The 20,245-nt window shown below is 55.5% G+C and overlaps 2 protein-coding genes across 5 annotated transcripts in view; one reads left to right on the forward strand and one right to left on the reverse strand.

The window, feature by feature from the left end:
* NEK6 (NIMA related kinase 6) overlaps positions 1–14,132 on the forward strand; it is a 97,438-nt gene extending 83,306 nt beyond the window's left edge. For all 4 annotated transcript variants that reach the window (XM_003911246.3, XM_009188125.4, XM_003911249.5 and 1 more), the window contains exons 8-10: positions 1,487–1,581; positions 9,461–9,574; positions 12,536–14,132. In XM_003911246.3, the coding sequence (XP_003911295.1) occupies positions 1,487–1,581; positions 9,461–9,574; positions 12,536–12,646 (320 nt within the window). In that variant the 3' untranslated portion in view covers positions 12,647–14,132. The remainder of the gene's footprint in view (positions 1–1,486; positions 1,582–9,460; positions 9,575–12,535) is intronic.
* Positions 14,133–15,131: 999 nt separating this feature from the next.
* PSMB7 (proteasome 20S subunit beta 7) overlaps positions 15,132–20,245 on the reverse strand; it is a 61,962-nt gene continuing 56,848 nt past the window's right edge. The window contains exons 7-8 of the mRNA XM_003911250.4: positions 18,398–18,549; positions 15,132–15,368 (exon numbers count right to left, since the gene is read on the reverse strand). Of these exons, the coding sequence (XP_003911299.1) occupies positions 15,257–15,368; positions 18,398–18,549 (264 nt within the window). The 3' untranslated portion in view covers positions 15,132–15,256. The remainder of the gene's footprint in view (positions 15,369–18,397; positions 18,550–20,245) is intronic.

A 20,245-nucleotide genomic window follows, 5' to 3' on the forward strand; every position in this document is an offset into this window, starting at 1 on the left:
AGTAGCTGGGATGACAGGCGTGCACCACCATGCCTGGCTAATTTTTGTGTTTTTAATCGTGACGGGGTTTCATCATGTTGGCCAGGCTTGTCTCAAACTCCTGACCTCAGGTAATTCACACACCTCGGCCCCCCAAAGTGGTGGGTTTACAGGCATGAGCCACTGCGCCTGGCCGCTTAAGTGTTTTAATTTGCCATTCCCTGATGAGTAATGAGAAAAGTAGCCTTGCTTCATGTGCTTATTGGCCACTGGGATATTCTCTTTTGTGAAGTGCGTGTTCAAGGCTTTTGCTCACTTGAATAAGGGAGTAGTTCGTCTCTTACATATTGATTTACAGAAGCTTTGAAATATATTCTGTAAAGAGTCCATTGTCAGGTGTATGTGTTGGGATGATTTTCTCCCAGTCTGTGGCTTGCCTTTTAACTCTGAATGGTATGGTTTGATGAACGGAAGTTCCTAGTTTTAATGCCTTACACACATTTCCTTTTTGGTTAGTGCCTTTTCCATCCTGTTTAAGAGATCTCAGCCAACCCCGAGTCTGGATGGGCTAACTGGTGGTGGCCACAGGCAGGACTAAGCACTCGGTTTCTGGAGCCTGAGGGTCTGGGTTTGAACTAATTCCTGCCACTCTTATGCAAACTGAGCCTCAGTTTCTCCATCTGCAAAAGGGAGATGCTGCCTCGTAGCACTGTTGGGAACATGGATGAGCTGACACATGCAAGATCTTGGTTAACCTCCACAGTGATGGTTTTTTCACTCTTCAGAGCCTGATCCTGATTCTTGTGGATTCAAACAGTCCCCTTAAAGGACATGTAGTCAGCTGCTTCCCCCAGCCGGGCCGAGGCATCCCCTTCCCCTGGGCAGCTGGCAGAAATACCAACCCCCAGCTCTCCAGCCCCATTCTGATTTTTTTTTTTTTTTTTTTTTTTTTTTTTTGAGACGAATCTCACTCTTGCCCAGGCTGGAGTGCAGTGGCATGGTCTCGGCTCACTGCAACCTCTGCCTCCTGGGTTCAAGTGATTCTCCTGCCTTAGCCTCCCGAGTAACCGGAATTACAGGTGCCCGCCACCACACCCAGCTAATTTTTGCATTTTTAGTAGACACAGGGTTTCACCATGTTGGCCAAGCTGGTCTCAAACTCCTGGCCCCAGGTGATCCACCCACCTTGGCCTCCCAGAGTGCTAGGATTACAGGCATGAGCCGTGGCGCCCAGCCTCCCAGCCTGATTCTTGGTCTCGGCGGGTCCAGGGAATCTGCTTCAAGTCCCCAGCACCCCAGTTGTTTAGTGTCCTGCTAGCATGGAAACCTCTAATCTGATCCACCTGCTCATCTGACAGAGGCAGGCACAGGCCCAGAGAGGGAGAGGGCTGCTCAGAGACCGAGGCACAGTCTCTCCCTGCCCCTGCGTGCCCTCCCTCCAGCCTCACCTCTGTGCCCTGCCCCTGCCCTACATGACGTGTAAGCAGCCCCCCTTGCTGTATTGCAGTGGGGACGCCCTACTACATGTCACCGGAGAGGATCCATGAGAACGGCTACAACTTCAAGTCCGACATCTGGTCCCTGGGCTGTCTGCTGTATGAGGTGAGTCTCTGCCCGCGGCTCAGCAGCATTTGGTGAGACGTGTGGGGGGTGCCCAGTTAGGGCAGGGCTCACCCTACCAGCTCAGGTTGGAACCCAGGAATGTCACGTCTGCCTGAGGCATCGGTACCACCAGGGCCCTGTCCTTCACCCTCCTCAGCCCACGTGGGGCCTGGTCTGCAGGGTCAGGCTGGCGGAGGCTATTGGGGGTGGATGGCAGTGGATGGGGTCCGGGAAGGGAAGACAGGAGGAGAACAGGCCGGCACCTGACCCCCAGCTGCCCCTGCCCGTCGCCCTGGTGCTCACATTAACACGCCAGCGACTGTGTTCATCATTTATTAAGGGTCAGTCCTGTGCAGGGCACCAGGGTCAGGAGAGGGGTCAGACTTGCCTCATGTCCCTGAATCACTCTCCACGGACAGGTGGCCACCCCCTCCAGGCCCAGAAATGTGGGTCTCCCTGAAGACCACCCCGTCTCGGGGATGGCCACTTCAGACCTGGTGGCCTGTCTGGACGAAGGGACAGGAACCGTTTTGAGTTTTGATGGGCCCAGACGTGAAACGATAAGAACAAATGGAAGTCCCCCACCCACTTTGTCCAGCCACACTGGGGCCCCAGGTGACGAGGGGTGTGGGGAGCATGAATCACTCTTGGCCGTGAAGTTCTTGCAGCCACTGGCAGGAGGGAGGCCTAAGCCCTCTGGTGTCCAGGTTGGCAGCCACACAAACTCCCCTCTCCCCTAGACCACCAAAGGCTGGGTGGCTCTGGGATTCCATCCAGCTGGCTGAGTCCCTCCGCATCTGTAAAATGAGAACAGGAGTACCTGTCATGCATTGTCCTAGTCCTGATAAATGACAGACAAGAAAGGGCTCTGGAAACGCCCCCAGGCTGTTAGACACCAAGCCCGGCTTGGTTTTCCAGTTGGAACCCTGAGTGTTTTTCTACTTTCCCTGGAGCTGACTTGAGCCGGCGTGGGGTCTGGCTTGGAGCTGACACACTGAAAGAAGCTCAGTCCCGGCTGCTGTGGCCGGTGACAGTCCACAGCAGTGATGCTCAGGACAGCGTGTCCAGGGCCTGCCTCGAGTGCTGAGCAGTTGTCCGCAGAGCCTGATTGCTCTGTCCCCTGGGGACCGTCGACTCTGAGGCTGACATCACAGCCCTTGTGCGTGAACTTGAGGGCTACGCTGCCCGCCGCTGGGCCACGTGGGGCGCATGGCAGCTCTCGTGGCCGGGGTCTTGTGGCCAGGGTCTTTGGGTGGTGAGATTTCCCCTCCCCACATTACAGATTGAGACTGTGAGATCAAAACTCTGATCTGTTTGCAGGGCTTACACTTCACAGAATCTTTCTTTTGTTTTTTTGAGACAGAGTCTCACTTTGTCACCCAGGCCAGAGGGCAGTGGCACAATCTCAGCTCGCTGCAACCTCGACCTCCCAGGTTCAAGTGATTCTCCTGCCTTAACCTCCCAAGTAGCTGGGACTACAGGTGCCCCCCACCTGGCAAATTTTTGTATTTTTTGGTAGAGACGGGGTTTCACCATGTTAGCCAGGCTGGCAGCCAGTGACCTGCTATTGTAAGAACACATATTTCATTTTAACAGACTGGCTGGAGGTGTGGCCCGGGGCTCAGCAGAGGTGGGTGATAAGAGGGTCTGTGGGTGAGCCTGGCCCTGACAGAGCTGGGTGCTCTTTCCAGGACTCCACAGGGCATCGGTCGCAGGAGGAGCTCTTTGAATGAGGGTCTAGCTGGAGCAGCTGTGCAGTGTGCAGTGGATGGCGGAGGGCCCCGCAGGTGAAAGGGGGACAAGCCATTTGTCCTCCCTGCCTCCGAATGTCTCTCCACAGCCCAGCTCCCGGGTGGGTTGGAGTGGTGGCGGGTGTTGAGCAGGGTGTGTGGGTGGGCTCGGGGGAGGTCAGTGGAGGTAGGAGAGAATTTGGAGGGAAGTCAGTGTCTTTAGCCACGGGAGACAAGACATGTAAGTCCAAACTCTTCTGAGACAGGAAGAAACCTGCTGGTGTTGGCCCCGTGTGCCTGCATATTCCGAACAGCCCCGGGGAGGGTGCGTGTGTTAAATCCAGGTGGGGAAAGCCCCGGGTGACGACAGTTGCTGAGCGGCGTGGAGCCACCGAGCTGCTGGTGTGTGTCCCCCAGGAGGAGTCGTGAGTCCCAGTCTCTCCGGGACTCCTCTGAGTACAGGCACTTACGCAGGTGGCCACTCTGGCCACCAAGGTCGCTGAGGCTAGCAGAATCACACCCATGTCAACTGCTAACCTGGCTGTCCCTGGGCTCAGGGCTCCAGGGTCACCGCCCTGCCCCCACCTGCTGTAGGGTCTCAGGAGGGGATGCAGACCCACCTGTAAGTGGGCATCGTCCACCCAGTGTCAGATCCCGAGGGGCAGAGACAGGCGTTCTGGGTTTCCCAAGGCCCGGGCAAATGCCCGCTGCATAGTGGACAGCCGGGGAGCACAATTTTGAAGGAGAGCACATGTCTGTGTGTAGGCAGCTCGCTTACCAACTCACTCGCATCCAAATCCCAGCTCCAGGGCCCACGCACGGAAGGATCCGGGCAAGTCAGCCCCTCCCAGGTGCGCTCCAGGTGTCCCATATGTAGAATGAGATCCCAGCCCACCTTGTCATAGTGAGGAAGGAATGAGGCCCTGGGGGTAAGGCGCCCGAGTCAGAGAAGGCCCTGAGGCCTGTCCACCAGTCGCAGGCCAAGCACGGGCACTTCTGCCCGCCTCTGGCCTGAGGCTCCTGCTGCTTGCCACATTTCCCTTTTTGCTTTGGCCAGCGGGAAGCCAAAGTGCAGCCCAGCCTCAGTCCCCGAAGAGGCTCCGCTTCGTCCTCCTTTCCTCCTGTGTCTCGTCCCTGGGTCAGATGGTTTTTTGTTTCTTTTTCCATTCTGCTTTGTGTTTTTGTAAGCTGCTTCCCGTCTCCCATGAACCATGGGGGTCTCCATACATAAACACACACACAGCATATGAACACACGCACAGGCTGGCCAGGCTCTCAGAGCTGTGCCCACCTCCCCCGGGGTTGGGGCTGGGCTGGGGCCGGGAGGCCGGCAGCTGGCTCCCTCTGCCTGTGCCAGGCCCTCCACTTGAGAACCAGCCCTGCAGTTCCCAGCCCCGTTCCCTGGCTGAGTCTTTGTCTCGGCTCTGCAGAGGCAGACACAGCCCATCCTGTGCCAGGCCTCACTAGATTCTGGGTCGGGCCGTCCTCCTCCGAGTCCTCGTTTGTGGGCACCTAAATGTGCATTTCACGAGGCAGCCCCGCCTTTGTGGCTCCCTGGCACTGAGGCCCGGGTTCCACCGAGCTGACTCATTTGTTGGAATAAGTGGGGCTGTGCGGCTCGCAGCTGCGGGGGGACAGACCACAGCCGGGGCGGGGGGGGGGGGAGGAGGGGACAGATTGCAGCCGTCCAGGGCTTTGTGGTGTGGGGGATGGATCACAGCTGGAGAGGGTGTTGGTGGCGGGGGGGACAGATACCACTCTATGGGTGGATACCAATCAGCAGTGGGAAGTGAATGAAACACAGCAGTCGAGCCCTGAGGGGATTGGCATCCTCAGGGACGGCAGGCACTGACCTAACCCTGGCAGTCCCGGCCTCACACAGCAGCAGGCTGGTGTGGCCACCCATGGCCAGCCCGTCCAAGGGTGACGGGGCAGGGGCTCTGTGCCAGGTGACCCCCCTCCACTCCTGCAGCCCCGAAAGGGGAAGGGGAAGAAGAAGGGGAAGGCGAAGCAGGCATATCCCCAGCAGACGGGGAGGGGAGCCACATCTGAGCCCACGGCCATGTAATTGGAAAGAGGCCTCCCGCAGTCATGCCCGGAGCCTCCCACCCCCACAGCCTGTGGTGTCTTCCAGGGGCGCCAACCTGAAGAGCTGTGTCAAAGTCCCCCACCCTCTCCGGACTACAGCTGAGGATCCTGCACAGGGCACATACCCAGGTCATCTGGGTCCTGGTGGCAAACACAGCCAGAGAAAACCTGCCCTTCCCCAAGCCCCAGCACGGCCTGGAAGGCTCAAAAGCCCCTGTGCTCGTCCCTGTGGCTGCAGCGACAGATGCCACCATGCCGATGGCTTCAAGCAACATAAGTTTACTCTGTTAGATCTCGTGGATTCTGGACGCCAGATGTCCAAAATCAGTCTCGCTGGGCTAAGTCAAGGTGTCAGCAGGCAGGCGCCTTCTGGAGGGTCTGGGGGTGAATTTGTTTCCTTGTGTTTTCCATGGAAAATGGAGAGGCCACCCGCAGTCCTCGGCCTCCGCCTCGTGTCACTGCAGCCTCTGGTGTGCGTCAGCCTGGCGTCTTCCCCTCTTCCATGCCCTTCTCCCTCGGGCTTCCTCTCATGAGGGCTCTTGTGGCTATGTTGGGGCCCACCTGGATAATGCCCCCATCTCAGGAGCCAACATTTCATCACACCTGCAAAATCCTGTTTGCCCTATAAAATGTCATTTACAAGTCCCAAAAATTCAGTGATGGACGTCTTCGGGGCCCATCATTGAGTCCCCCATACCCTCTCTCAAACTTGGGCATCAACTATTACCGAGGACCTCCTGCGGCCACCGGAGTTGCTGGCACTGACCCCAGCTAGTGGGAGCCACCACAAAGCCCTGCCTCTGGCCCCCGGGTGGGGCCCCAGCAGAGTTTGTTGAAGAGGCTGGAATCAGGAGTGCTGGCCCGAACATGGAGTGAATCATAAGACTCGCAGGCCAGGTGGTGGGGAGCCCCCAGTGGGAGCTGGGAGCAGCAATGCCCGAGCTTGGGATATGGGAAGGCCGGGCTCTGTTCTCATTACCCAGATACCCATGGAGGTGCCCAGTGGGCTGCCCGCTCTGCAGGACTGATTTTTACCTATGTGGGAGCTCAGCTGCAAGTACGGAGCTAGAGGAATTGACTCGTTCAGTGCCAGTCCCAGGATCCTCATGGGGGGCATCCTTGCAGCAGCCTTGAGGTGCCCAGCTGGGACTGAGACCCAGCGAGACAGCGGACTCAACGGGAAGATCCGCGGAGCCTTGGCCGAGACGCTGCTTTGGAATCCTGCTCGGATGATGGAGTGGCCTGGACGCCCCTCCGTGGTGGAGAGCAGGGCTGCAGACCTCCTGGTCTCCAGTCACCCTTCAGTCTGGGACATGCTCGAGAGACACTGGGTGACGAGATGGGTGTCTGAGGCCCTGACAGGCAGGAGTCAGATCCCCCTTGTCCCTCTGACATCTCAGATCACACACCAGCTTCTCTCAGCCCTCCTGGTGGGGGCCAGGGCCCACCCGCCCCCTTTTCCTCGGCCATGTGTCACCCCGATAACACCAGGGAGAAGAGCTTGGCATTTGAGGAGCAGCGCTGAGAGCCATGGCTTCGGCAGTTCTAACGAGGCCCCAGACAGTGTGTCCTCTCTGTTTCGACCAGTCAGAGGCTGGGTGGTCACTGGTAGAAGGAGATCTCGCCGTCCAGAGTAATCGTTCTAATCCCCGCAGCCCAGAGCTTCCTTCACAGTCCGTCGCCCTGATGAGGGTGGAAGGCCCGTGGCCGGCAGCGGAGTGGGGGCAGGCTGGGGCGGACGGAGGAGGCCTGTTCCTGGGGAAGGCCGAGAGGGGTCCTCTGGCATAGCTCACTGCTGACCCCATTCCAAAGGCTCTTCTGAAACGATGTGGGGAAGGTGCTGGAAAGAGCAGAGACATGATCTGAAGCGGATGCCAGCTTGGGGGCTCAGTGCTCCCCTCAGCGTTCGGGGGCCTTTGGAGTTCCCAGCAGCGAGGTTTATAAAATTCACAGCAAATGGGCGTGATCTGAAGTTGAAGGTTGGCCGATTCCTCTCTGGGGTCAGACACGTGAAAAACTGGGGCCTGCGTTCACTGGACCAGCACTCAGAATGTCCCTTCTGTGCTGCACCGTAACAGTGCCCAGGAAGATCCACCTTCATCCTCCAGCTGCAACTGGGGGCACCCAGCTCACCCCAGGTGACTGTCCTGGAGTCTCAGCTGCTCTCTGCTACGGCAACAGATGTCCTTTGAAAATGCTCGATGAACCCTTTGCACCAGAGAGTCTTGTTTTAATTCCTGGACGTGCGTCACCTGGGTGGCGCATTTGGCAGACTCCCAGCTGCTCCCGGTCAGGTCAGCAGACCCCAAAATGGCAGGGCCTCTGCATCCTCACACTTCCCCTGCCTGGCCAGACCCTCCCTGCAGCCCTCCTCCAAGGGTGGGTTTCAGGGTCCACATGGGTTCCCAGCCCTTCTCCGAGGGACCCAAGCTCCCAGCCAGTGGGAAGACAGAGGTGATGCTGTCCCTAAACACCTGCATGAAGGCGCCTGGCCTGGCCTGGGCTCCTGGTCCTGAGGGTGCTGAACCTGGGGCTGAGGAAAGCCCACAGCCTCCAGGCCGCACTCAGTAGCTTCCCCAAAGGCCACCTGCAAACCCAAGGATGGTGCCAGGCTCTGAAGCTCCTCCGTGCCCTCCTGAAGGAGGCAGGCCCTTGGGGTCACCAGACCTGTTCACGGAGGAACAGAGAATGGGGCAAGACCAGGAAACCCAAGCTGACGGGCACCCTCAAACCCTGCTACCAAGGACGACTCCTCACTCAGCCTCTGGGGCGCGAGGACAAGCGTCGGTTCCCCAGGGATCCAGGGCCCCTCAGTAGGAGCCCAGGAGCCCTTGGCCAAGGAGCCAGAGCAGGGTGGCCCTGGCAGCCTGGCCCCTCCGAGGGGGAACCGGGGCCAAACAGGAGGGCGCTCGCCTGACAGCACTTCACTAGCCGGAGGCATTGGGCCTCGGGGGGCGGTCCGGGGGCAGTCAGCCACAGTGAGCTGGAGTGACCAGAAGCCCTTGCCCATTATGGGTTCATAATGGGGTGGCCAGCAGGTGCCACGCTGGACTGCTGCACCGCCGCCTCAGGGCCACTGTGGCCCCTGCACACCCCCTTGAGGAGTCCCCTGTGAGTGAGTGGTGGGGTGGGGGTGGGGCGGCCTGGCAGCACCCTGATAGCTGGCAACTCACGGGGGGCCACCGCCCCACAGGCCTTTCACTCCCCCGTGGCCGGCCTTCAGGGCAGAACCAGTGTCGCAGGCCTCACCTCATCAAAGGTGGTCATGGCCGTGCTGGTGGTGCTGCCTCCATGTGCCAGCCTAAGCCTCGCCACAGGCCTGCGGGCGGGGCCATTGTACACATGAGGAAACTGAAGTCCAGACACGCAGCAAGTGCAGAGCTGGGGTCGGGACAGAGCTGGGGCTGGCTGTGGAGCCAGGCGCTTCCCTCCCACCTGAAGGTTCCCTCAAACAAGCTGCGGCGCCCCTCCATCCAGGGGCAGGAGGCTGCCTCCCTCCCTCCTGAACCCCCTGTTCCCCCTGCCCTGATAGCAGCAGCTGGATTCCACAGGGAGTAGCTCCGCCAGGGGCTGGTGAGAACAGCCACAGTGAAATGCCTCACCCTTCTCGGGCCCACCCCACCCCAAAACGTCAGTCCATAGGTAAGGAAAGCTCCCTGAATGTGCGAGGCACAGACACATGCCCCTAAGGGGATCTTCGAAATCGTGTTTTATGGAAATCAGACCGTGCACTTGGGAACCTGCCGCACGGAGCCTGGGTCCCCCGGGCTGAGGTGGGAGCAACGTGAGAATTGGCTCGCAGCGTCCAGCTGCCCTTCTTTATTGCCTTTCAAGTTTTGTCACCGAAACCCTCGTGCTCACTTAATCCAGTGATAACCAGGATGGTGGTGCGCCTGCTCCTCTGTTGAACCCCCAGCTCAGCGATTCGGGGGAGAAGTCCTGCTGGACTCGCTGCGGTCAGGACCAGAGAGAGCCCATGCCCCAATCTGGAGCAGCCTCCTCTCCAGTCCTTCCGAGCCTTAAGGCCGAAAGCTCATCTTCGTTGTCCCCCTCCCTTGCAGATGGCAGCCCTCCAGAGCCCCTTCTACGGAGATAAGATGAATCTCTTCTCCCTGTGCCAGAAGATCGAGCAGTGCGACTACCCCCCGCTGCCCGGGGAGCACTACTCCGAGAAGGTGAGTTTGCAGGAGCCGGAGCCTCGCAAGCGCCGGGAGGCCACCGAGGCTTATGAAGGCCGCTCCAAAACACCGTAGCTGTGGGGCTGAGGATAGGCTCACTTTACACGGTGCAGAAAGGGAGCTTTCTAGAAAAGTGACTTGGAGAGGGGAAAGTAGGTGATTGCACTGAAGAAGGGGTCTCACCATGCAGCTCCAGTGTGGGACCCCCAGGTAGGAACCAGTGGGATGTGGCCCTTGGCACACCTCCACCTGTTCAGCTGCCAACTCGGTGCTCCAGTGGGAGGCCCACCGCTGCAGGTCCCCAGGACAGGGCCTGTGCCGTGCCAGACATGGGAACAGATACAGGGGCCGGATGCAGCAGGCCTGGCGTCCCCATACTGCTCATGGTGGCCACTCTGCTCCCATGACAGGAAACTACAGCAGGGGGACTGGTCAGTTTCCTCCTTATGATATGACAGACTTAACACTCTGGGCTTCTACTGTCAACATTTTACACTGGCTGCAGGGGCCGCGGACACAAGCTCCGACGGGTCTGGCATGGGGCTGTGCCAGTTACTAGGAATGTGTGAGTATCTTCTTCCTCGGCTCCATCCCCTTGAAGATGGGACTAATAGATAATCTCCTTGGTGGATAATCGTGAGGAAGAAAGGACAGGTTTCCTGGCATGGCAGGGTCAGCAGGGTCAAAAGTGTACACACATGTTCACACACTCTGCACTGTTCCTAGGTGAGTCACATAACCTCCCTGAGTCAGTTTCTTCACCTATACAATGGGGATAATATTAAATCTTCCACACAAGATTAGCATAAGGATTAAGGTAAGGCACCAGGCTAACACTGCCACCACCACCGAAAGTGGCCAATGGACGGGGCCTGGCCCAGTCGGTGACTCAGTGCTCACTAAATGTCATGTGACCCTTATTTCTGTTCAAGGTCAATGCTAGTGGGTGAGTCTGGGGCCTCCCTGGGCCCACCCCATAGGACCATAGGCCATCACCTCAGGATAATAGTAACAGCTCATGTTCAGACTTCCTGAGTTGAATCTCCCCCTCACCCATTTACCAGTAAGGAACAGACAGACACAGTCAAGTTAAAAAGACCGGGGAGGCAGGATCTGAACCCAGACGCCCAGCCACGGAGCCATCCTGCTTCTTGATGGCGTGTCTCTTTGGTGGTCCATCAATTAGCTGGGGTGAGGCTCTGGAAGGAGCGCCCTTGCCCCGGCCAAGCTGCACAGGGCAGGTCCTGAGTGCTCCGCCCCTATGTCCGGGCAGGAGGGTCCTCGCGGGGCGCCTGTGCTGAGCCTGTGCTCGCTGGCGTTGCAGACTCCAGGGCTAGAGGAGCTGAGTGTCGGGCGCTGCGCAGTGCCCTTCCTCTCCTGGCGCCCAAGTTCTGACCTGCACCTTTGGAGGAAGTGTTTCTGCTCCCAGTGGGAGGAAAAACAAGTTGCATCTCTTTACAAAGTTGCCATTTGCTTTTTCCTTTCTCATCTTCTGAATGCGGACTTGTGTACCAAGCCGTGCAGCTGGAGCTGATGACCACTCTGCCTTGGCCGTCAGTCTAAAAATGGGAGCTGCCCTCTCTGCTTCAGTTATGAGGCTGAAATGAGCACCGAAGCGCCCATCCCAAGTCAGCCCTTTCCTGGCCACGAGCCCTCACTCCCCGGAGCACTGGCTCTCTCTGGGCCCTATTTTTAAAGTTATATCACCACTTAGAAATGAAAATAAGACTTTATTATTTTTGTTTCTCTTGAATTCTGAAATTTTCAAACATGCACTTATTGCCAACTGTGCGTTTACGTCATAAATTAGTTTGAGTCACAGACACTTCACCTGAATCTGGTTTTCTTGGGTATTTTAAGCTATTAGAGGCCAACCACAGGTACCTCCCCCGAATATTCTAAGGTTCAGAAAACAGCCGTCCATCCATAGGCAACCTCAGACGCCAGGAGTGGCCTAGCAGGCTGCAGGCCCCGTGTCCCCTGGGCTTCTCGGTTGGAAGGCATGCACACAGGTGGGAGGGACACCCTAAGGCTCTGCGGCCCAGGGAGAAAATGCCCCATCAGCTGAGAGGAGCCCTATTCTACAGGAAGCCCAGGCCCCACCCCTCAGCCTAAGGAGCCTGCTTAGCAGTAGCCCCCGGGCCTCCAGAACGTCCTGTGGGCCCTCCCCAGACTCCCTGAGTGTGGCCACTGAGACCACCGGAGCCCCCTCTGGTTCAAAACCACCCGGCTTCCTGCTGCTGCGGCCTGCGGGGCTGGCCACCCCTCCAGCAGCAGGTATTTAAATGAAAACCAATGGCTATGAGCCCGTGATGCAGGGTAAGATGTAGGCATTTTAAGGTCATTATTTTAATTACCATTAAAATAATTGGCACTCCGGCTATCAGAAGAATGGAGGCGATCAGAGGTGCAAGGCACCCCTCCCCCACCTCGGGGCGGGAGCAGCCTTCAGTGTCTGTATAATTAAAAGCTCCGTCTTTCATGAGCACAATAAAGGGGCCGGGAGGTGGGCAGACTGCAGCCCTGCTGCATGTTAATGCGTTTATTATGATCAATAAGCCCTTGCCTTGAGTTTTGTCCTCTGGTTTGGGCATCTGCGTGACTGACAGCAGATACACACACACTTTTCCCAGCAGAGAGAGACACACAGTTTGCCCAATGGTGTGGACAGCTACAAGTTCAAAATTACTTGGAGGTTAACCATTCTTAGAGTCTCAAAGCACAGTCTTTGGGACTAGACAGGCCTAGGAAGGGTACTGGCTAGCCCTTGGGAGCCACGCGGCTGCGCACCCCTTACTTGCCCCAGCTAAACACCGTTCTTCAGCTCTAACGGGGAAAACAGGACTGTCTGGTTGCTCTGAGGAGGAAGTGCCTTCATGCAGACAGACTGCAGAGTGCGGAGCCTCAACAGGGCTGCTTTCCTTTCTTGAGAATAACACACCGTTCTCTCCCCTGCAGTTACGAGAACTGGTCAGCATGTGCATCTACCCTGACCCCGACCAGAGACCTGACATTGGCTACGTGCACCAGGTGGCCAAGCAGATGCACGTCTGGACGTCCAGCACCTGAGCGTGGATGCACCGTGCCTTATCAAAGCCAGCACCACTTTGCCTTACTTGAGTCGTCTTCTCTTCGAGTGGCCACCTGGTAGCCTAGAACAGCTAAGACCACAGGGTTCAGCAGGTTCCCCAAAAGGCTGCCCAGCCTTACAGCAGATGCTGAAGGCAGAGCAGCTGAGGGAGGGGCGCTGGCCACACGTCACTGACAGTCAAATTCAAAAGTCCTTTCTTTATACTGTTGGGGACAATCTTAGCTGGGTTAACAAGGGCAGGTGGTTCAGCGAGCTACGGCAGCCCCCTGTATCTGGATTGTAATGTGAATCTTTAGGGTAATTCCTCCAGTGACCTGTCAAGGCTTATGCTAACAGGAGACTCGCAGGAGACCGTGTGATTTGTGTAGTGAGCCTTTGAAAATGGTTAGTACCGAGTTCAGTTTAGTTCTTAGTATCTTTTCAATCAAGCTGTGTGCTTAATTTACTCTGTTGTAAAGGGATAAAGTGGAAGTCATTTTTTTCCATGGAGTGGAGATTCTGCTCATATTTTCATCTATGTTTTATAACTTGGTGAGTGACGATGAGAGCCCTGCACCTGCCAGAGCATCACAGGCAAATGGCATCGGGAAGCAGGGGCATCTTCCTGGCAACCAGGCTGGGCCATCTTCTCCTGGACACCTGCTGTGTACCAGGCATTTCATCACCTCCTTGAATGCTGGCGGTTCATTTCATGATCAGTGTTAAGCATTTTCCTCCATGGGAAGGAAGGATGGGATGTAAAAAAGCTAAGGGCTGTCCTTTACAAATTCTGGTTCTGCAACTTCCTAGCGTGACTTTGGGCTTGGGCAAGTTTCTTAGCCGTTCTGAGCCTTAGTTTCCTCATCTGTACAATGAGATTAATAGTACCTATCTACCTTCAGGATTGCTGACAGAATCTGAAATAAAATATGCAAGTTAGCTAGTACAAAGTAGATGATCCAAAAATGGTAGCCACTCACCCTTCACAAACTGAAGTCCATGGGCCACGGAAGCCAAGAATTAATGTACACCTGTATCATGTGTAGGAAACCAGAAAGGTGTTCCTTATTTCTTGTTCCCAAACAGGATTAACTGTGAAGACTAATTTATAAATGTGAACCTAAGAAAACTCCAGCTCTGAAGGAAATCATTTGAATTTTGTTTTTGTACGTAAAGTTAACCTTCCAGTGGTCTGAGCTGTCGTCACTGACTTGATGACAGTCTGGCCCTCCAGACGAGAGCAGCGCTGGCATCGGGCAGGTGATTCCTGACACCTGCTGCCTGCAGGCATTCGCTGACCGGGCTTTTCCTGGAGGAAACTCCCAGGGCCAGACGGCTGCTGCTTCCGCACATGGACTCGGATCTGCTGTGACACCGTCTGCCCTACAGTCTCTCCACAGGCAGCCTTTCCTCTGTACTTTTTCTCCATGGTCGAAATAAAACAGGGTGACTGGGAGTTACTTATAATTCATGAAGATTTTAAAATGGCTTTGGAGATTTTGCTTTTAAACCAGTAGATCCAAAACTTAAAACAGTGTCTGCAGCACAATTTCTTGAGGAACCTCGAAAAACACAACTTCCCAGGCCCCATTCAGTAATCCCAGGATTTCTTGAAGCTCCCCAAATAATTCTGATACTCATCAGCCAGTTTCTGCGCTCATGAGGTAATTCCATTGTTCTCCCCGGCCTGCTCCTGGCAGCTGTGACATAGGAGCTGGCCTGAGCAGATTCACCCTGGAATCACCCTGGAATGTTCTCTCCAAGGGAGAATCAAGTCCGTGTCGCCTGCCTAGTGCTTACCACTGAAGGTTTTTCTGATTCCAGACACACTTTGTGCCAATATTCTGCTTGCAGCTCTCTGAGCCCCTACCGTGCCTCCCCAACACTGCCAGCCCCAGCATGCAATGAACCTACTTTGTGCATGCCACCCGCTTTCCACACCATGAGAACAATCTGCCCAACTGGACCCTCTGGAGGGGCACGATCTCAGCCACTCACCGGGCCTGAGTGTGTGTGAAATGATCATGTCCTACTTACTTCAAAACAGTAACCCCAAAACATTCCTTTTATTTCTGTGAAACCGGCCAAAGTGAGGTCCACCCACCTTCAGGCAGCTCTGGCGGTGCACCTGCCCACCTTCTCTTGGTACTCAGAACTGAGCTGGGCTTGAGAACTCAGAGGTTTGGCTTTGCCATTTCTTTCCTACTTGCTGCTGAGGTGGAAGCTGTGCTGCACTTATCACCCCATTTCAAAACCAGACCAAACCAGAGGCCACCCCGAACGGAGTCAGCCAGCTAAAGGGGCAGGTATCGATGTTCACCTGAAGCCTCAAGGGAGTCCACTCTGACTTCTGACAGCAGAAGGGTGCATGGCTCCTACGCTCTCCTGAGCCACTGCTCAAGGAGGATCAACACCCTGAAGGGCCAGGCCAATGGCCTTAGCAGCCCCAGACTGCCCCCTAAAACACCACGCAGTGCCCAGACCTCAGCTGCCCAATTTGGTTTTTGTTTTTTATTGAGTTTCAGCAAACACTAGCCACATGAATGTCTTACTGGGCCTCCAATGCCCACCATGTTCCAGAACCACAGCCAGCCACCCACTGACGCCATTCAGGAAGTGTCCATGGTTTGGACTGTTTCTTCCAGCACCTCAATTTCCAGAGGAGTGATTTTCTCAGTGAGGACTGCAGTGGTCCCTTTCTCACACCTGTACCGGCCAAGCCTAGTGAGAGAAAAGCAAAAGCACAGAGTTAGGATTCCCCTCAAGGTGCCAGCAGGCAGGCGACAGTGAAAATAAATATTCAGGTGAGGCAGTGAGCAGGGTGGACTGGAATCCTGGCTCTTCCGATCCCAGCTCTGTGATCCTGGGCGATTCAACTTCCTCAGTTCCTCAGTTCTCAAGTGCTGCAAAATGGGGGTGCCTGGGAGGCACAGAGCGTCATCAGTGAACACGGCACCTGGCCCTTGGTGGACACGTGACTCTCCCCCACCCCACCATCCCCAGCAAGTGCCGGGAAGCACTTGGTCCCTTAACATCAATCTTCAACCTCCCTACAGTACCTTTCAGTGACAGCAGGAAGCAAATCCCATCATTACACAAAAGAAGGGCATGACTGCTCTTCTATGCAGCAACAAGAATGACTTAACTGTTACCTCAGACACTGTACAAACATCTGGAAGCATAAACTGTGTAAAAATATGTGCAGCCACACTCTGGGCTTGTCATTTCAGACCACTCTCAAGACTCAAGAAAAGTAAACTGTCCCCTTCAGGGACACAGTGCCTCCCCACTAGGACACACCCAACACCTTCCTGGAGTGAATCTGGCAGAGGTTTCTTTGAGCACCAGACAGTCTAGAAGATACATATTTGGGCTGTTAATTCTCACAGTGGGTCAGGAATTAGGATACTGTCAAATGGCAGCACACACCCAACTGCTCCTGGGCTGTAGCCCCAGCCGAGATAATCTCTCTATCAAACTTACTGTCCTTCAGGAACTACCAGAAGGCTGCTGGCTGTGCCATGACCTTGTGCTCCAGGAATACCCATCCTCTGCCCTGGGCACATGGGCTAAAAGAGGGAGCAGGAAGCAGAACAAGGGGAGCAACTTCCACAGTTCTGCATCCAGGTCAGGAGCACGGTCAGCCGAGTGGCCTGCCTTTATTCTGCCAAGCCTCCCCCAACCCCCACTCTCTTAAAGGATCCAAGCAAAAGTACCTTTTAACCACGTGTCCCCACCCCATCAGTTTGAGGATGCCTCTCATTCCAAAGAGCCAAAGTCCCACGTGGCCTCTGTGTGCCTGATGACTCTGAACCGCCCCTCAGTGTCTCCGGGAGGCTTGGACACCTCCTCACCACTGTGGTGATGGTGCCCGATTTCGGCAGCATGCATTCAGTGCTTCCACCTTACATGCCAGTGGACTGCAACACTGTGTGTGGGAGGGCTGCGAGCAGCGCAGGCAGCAGGGACTTGCCAGGCAAGGCCCACACTGGCGCAGGCATGGGACGCTTGCTCAGGCCTATAGCCCTGCCCGCACCCTAGCATCCACCCTGGGAAGGGCTCCCCTAACTCAGGCAGTGCCCCCATCTTCAGTCACTGGCAGAGAAGACAACAGGGAGGTTCCAGGGAGCCTGGACACTTGCTGCCCTTGGCTTCAGGACACCGATGGGCAGCGGGCCCCGTGCAGGTTATTGCACACCCACCACGCGCCCAGCACCTTCTGGGCCGCCTCGCTGATTCTTCACAAGCAGCCACAAGGCAGTTTTCTTTCTGTTCTTGGGTGTTTAGAGCCTCTGTTTACAAGTGGAGCAGCCCACGTCCCAGAAGTAGGATGCGCCGCTGCTGCGCTCCCTGTGGATGAAGACTCCTGCGCTGAGCACAGGTTCCCTAGGCAACCACAAATACCACTTCTCACTAGCCCAAACGTGGCTTTCAGAGTCCTCGCCCAGGACCCTGTCCAGCCTGAATGGTGTAACCATTCCCTACCCCATCACCGCTTCATCGTGGACTTGCTTAAATTACACAGCATCTCGCAAATAACTAGCAAAGCAGGCTACGTGGAGTACTTGGGTCCTGCCTACCCGGAGCTCGGCAAAGCCTGGTTCCCCAACACAGCTCTGGGCCTGAAAGGTAGCTTGCCTTCCTGCTAAAGGCCCAAGGGACTTCATGGTCCCATTAGAGGTCATCTGGTTGAGCTCCATTTCCCAGACAGACTGATTTGCTGGAAGCCACCAAGCCAGCCACCAACACTTTCCAACCCCAGTGCCAGAGCTCTCTGGCGCCGTGCTGCCCCACCCCATCAAGAGCCCACTGAGCTTCCACAAGGTTGAGTGCAGCCCACAGTGAGTATCTGCTGGTTCTGAACGTGCCATTCTTTCCTTGTGAATTACTCCTGATACGGAGTTGTGTGTGCAGTGGGAGATGAAAGCAAGCTTGCAGAAGGTGATGCTCGCTTCCTCTGCGCTAGCTGTGGGGCTGGGTGGGAGCCGTAGTTTATAAATGCCCTGTGCTGCACCCAGACGCTACAGCTGGAAGCAGCACTCCAGGATCCCATCCTGAGCTGCTCGGGCTCCCAGAAGAGGTCAGGAGCCACAGGACGCTCAAGCAGCTGGACAATGATGAGACACTGCAAATGAGCTGCTCCGGTGACACATGCCAGCCGCTAGGTTTGGAAACCTGCCAGTTCTGCTCAGCAAATCAACTAAAACCTTCTCCCACTGCTCTGAGTCTGGGCTGCACCACTGAGCTGAGGGGCCCACTCGGCGTGTAGCACAGGCTAAATGGCACAACTCCCTGTGGCATAGCAGACACACATCAGCTCCCAAGGCCACCTCTGGGAGGCTGTTAGCATTGCTGACTTACACCCAGTTAGGAATCTCGGGGCACTCTGGGGGAAAGTGCTGGGGCTGCTCTGAAAAATGCACCTTCTCACAGAAATCAGGGGATTCTTTAAGACACTTGAGAAAGGACAGCAGATGATCCAAACCGCTCCACCCCACCTCCCAGCCTAGGGCTCTTTCCTGGGCCACCCTCCACCTCTCCCATCAAATTAAATCACTTTCCTACACCTGACAGCAGCCCACTGGCATAAAGCAAGTAACGAGCCGAAGGTCTGTGCGGGAGGCTGATTTGGGAACAGTGGATGTACTTAATGTGGAAAGAATCAGGAAACCTCCATCCAGATGCCATGGAGATACCAAGGGCGGCATGATGCCACGGGACCCAGGAAGAACTTCGTCTCCTTCACTCACCTGGTCCCCTTCTTGTTGGGCACCGTGTACGGGCGGAGAAAATCCAGCTTGCTCTTACTGATGACGCAAAGGTCGATGTTGCTTCCGGAGCCCAGGTCGTTGAAGATGCCGGCTGCGATGGCTTCGCTCACCAGCTTCTTGGCTTCCTCCTCCTGAGAAAGAGAACGGCAGCAATAACGTCCACGGCCAAACCAGGGCCTGCTCTGACATCCGCAATGTGCTCCCACTAGCAGTTCGCAAGACCTTCTGAGAGACAGGTGTTGTTCTTAATGCCCATCTCACAGATGAGGAAAAGATCTCAAAGTGCTTCGATGATTTGCCCAAAGTTCCCGACCCGGGCCTTTAAAACTCTTTATGCATGCACCACCTCTTGACCACATCGGACACTCACCACCAAACGATGGGCTGACAGTTACTAGAGGGTTAGTAACGTACCTTGAAAAGGGCCAGGTAGTAAATATTTTAGGTTTTGAGACCAAAAGTCTCTACCACACCTACTCAACTCTGTCATGCTAGCACAAAACAGCCACACACAAATACATAAACAAATGGGTACAACTGTGTTCCAATAAAACTCTATTAGCAACAGGCAGAGGGCCAGATCTGGCCCATGGACTGCAGTTTACTAACTAACCCCGATCAAGAATGTCCAACAATAGCTGAAAGTTACTTCCTGATAACATAATGGAGAAAGTCAGCATTGTAAGGGGAAGAAACTGACACCAAAACACAACAGTAGTTCTGGGGAAATGCTGGCAGACCAAGGGTGGGACATCTTGCCCAAAAGAATCTGTCTCTCCTACTAAGGCTGGAGCCTACAGGTTCACTGAAGAATCACTCTCTCCTTTGTCCCACCTTTAAGCACAAATCCTCATCCCCAATAGTTACTGGTGAACAGATGGATTCAACCCTTTCTTATCCAAGAAGGCCTATCACATGCTATGTCCTAGACCAGGAGCTAGGGCTGCAGAGGTGGATGATGCCCCCAAATACCTGCCCTCTAGGGGCTTAGAGTCCAGCGGGGGCACCTGACCCAAGTAAGAACAATGCAGGGTGAGGCTGGCTACAGAGCACGTGAAAAGGAACTGGGAACATGGCTGGCCAGCAGAGCTTCAGGGAGGGCTGAAGGACAGGCTGCACACGAGGCACTCAGAAAACAGCAGTGAAACACAAGGCAGACAGCAAAGGCAACGGTACCAGACCTGGGGAACGCCAAGTTCAAGCTCTATATACAACGAGGACAAAAATGAACCAGGCTCCCTGAAAGCCGGGAATCTAACCTGTGCTATGGCGCCTTCCCAATCCACGAGGGCGTGGGAGTACATACATGTGCAAGTGCACTCCAGCGCTCAGCCAAGTAACATCCTTGGACAAACATGGACTCCAGGCCCAAATTCCAGCCTGAGACCCTCAAAGGGCAGATCTGCTAACCTCAAGTTTGCAGAAGATCTGAACCCATTCAGGGCTCCTGCTCTTCTGCCTGCCCCATGCCAGACTAGGATTCCAGTGACATAAGCACACTCTACAGACTCAGAAGAACAGAGAAGGCTCTGCTGGAAGTGGGCTCCTCAGCAAACCAGCAGACAGCAGTTCCTTTGATTTGATACCCCAGGTTTTTTCACTCTCATGTGACATCTATGTGGGGCCAATTAAGCTGATTCTTCTTTTGTACATACATAGTCCCGTAAGAATACATTCAAACAGGATTAGGAATTTTCTCCTAGAATTCTCAACAGTCTGTGGGGCCAGAAGCTTTCCACACCAGTGAAGGTGGTAGCAAAGAAAGCCTCTTAGATGAGGAGCTGGCGGCAGCTGCTATCTAGACAGCAAAAACCAACCACTAATTCA

This window comes from Papio anubis, chromosome 13 (genome assembly GCF_008728515.1).
Source record: "Papio anubis isolate 15944 chromosome 13, Panubis1.0, whole genome shotgun sequence".
Taxonomy (NCBI): Eukaryota; Metazoa; Chordata; class Mammalia; order Primates; family Cercopithecidae; genus Papio; species Papio anubis.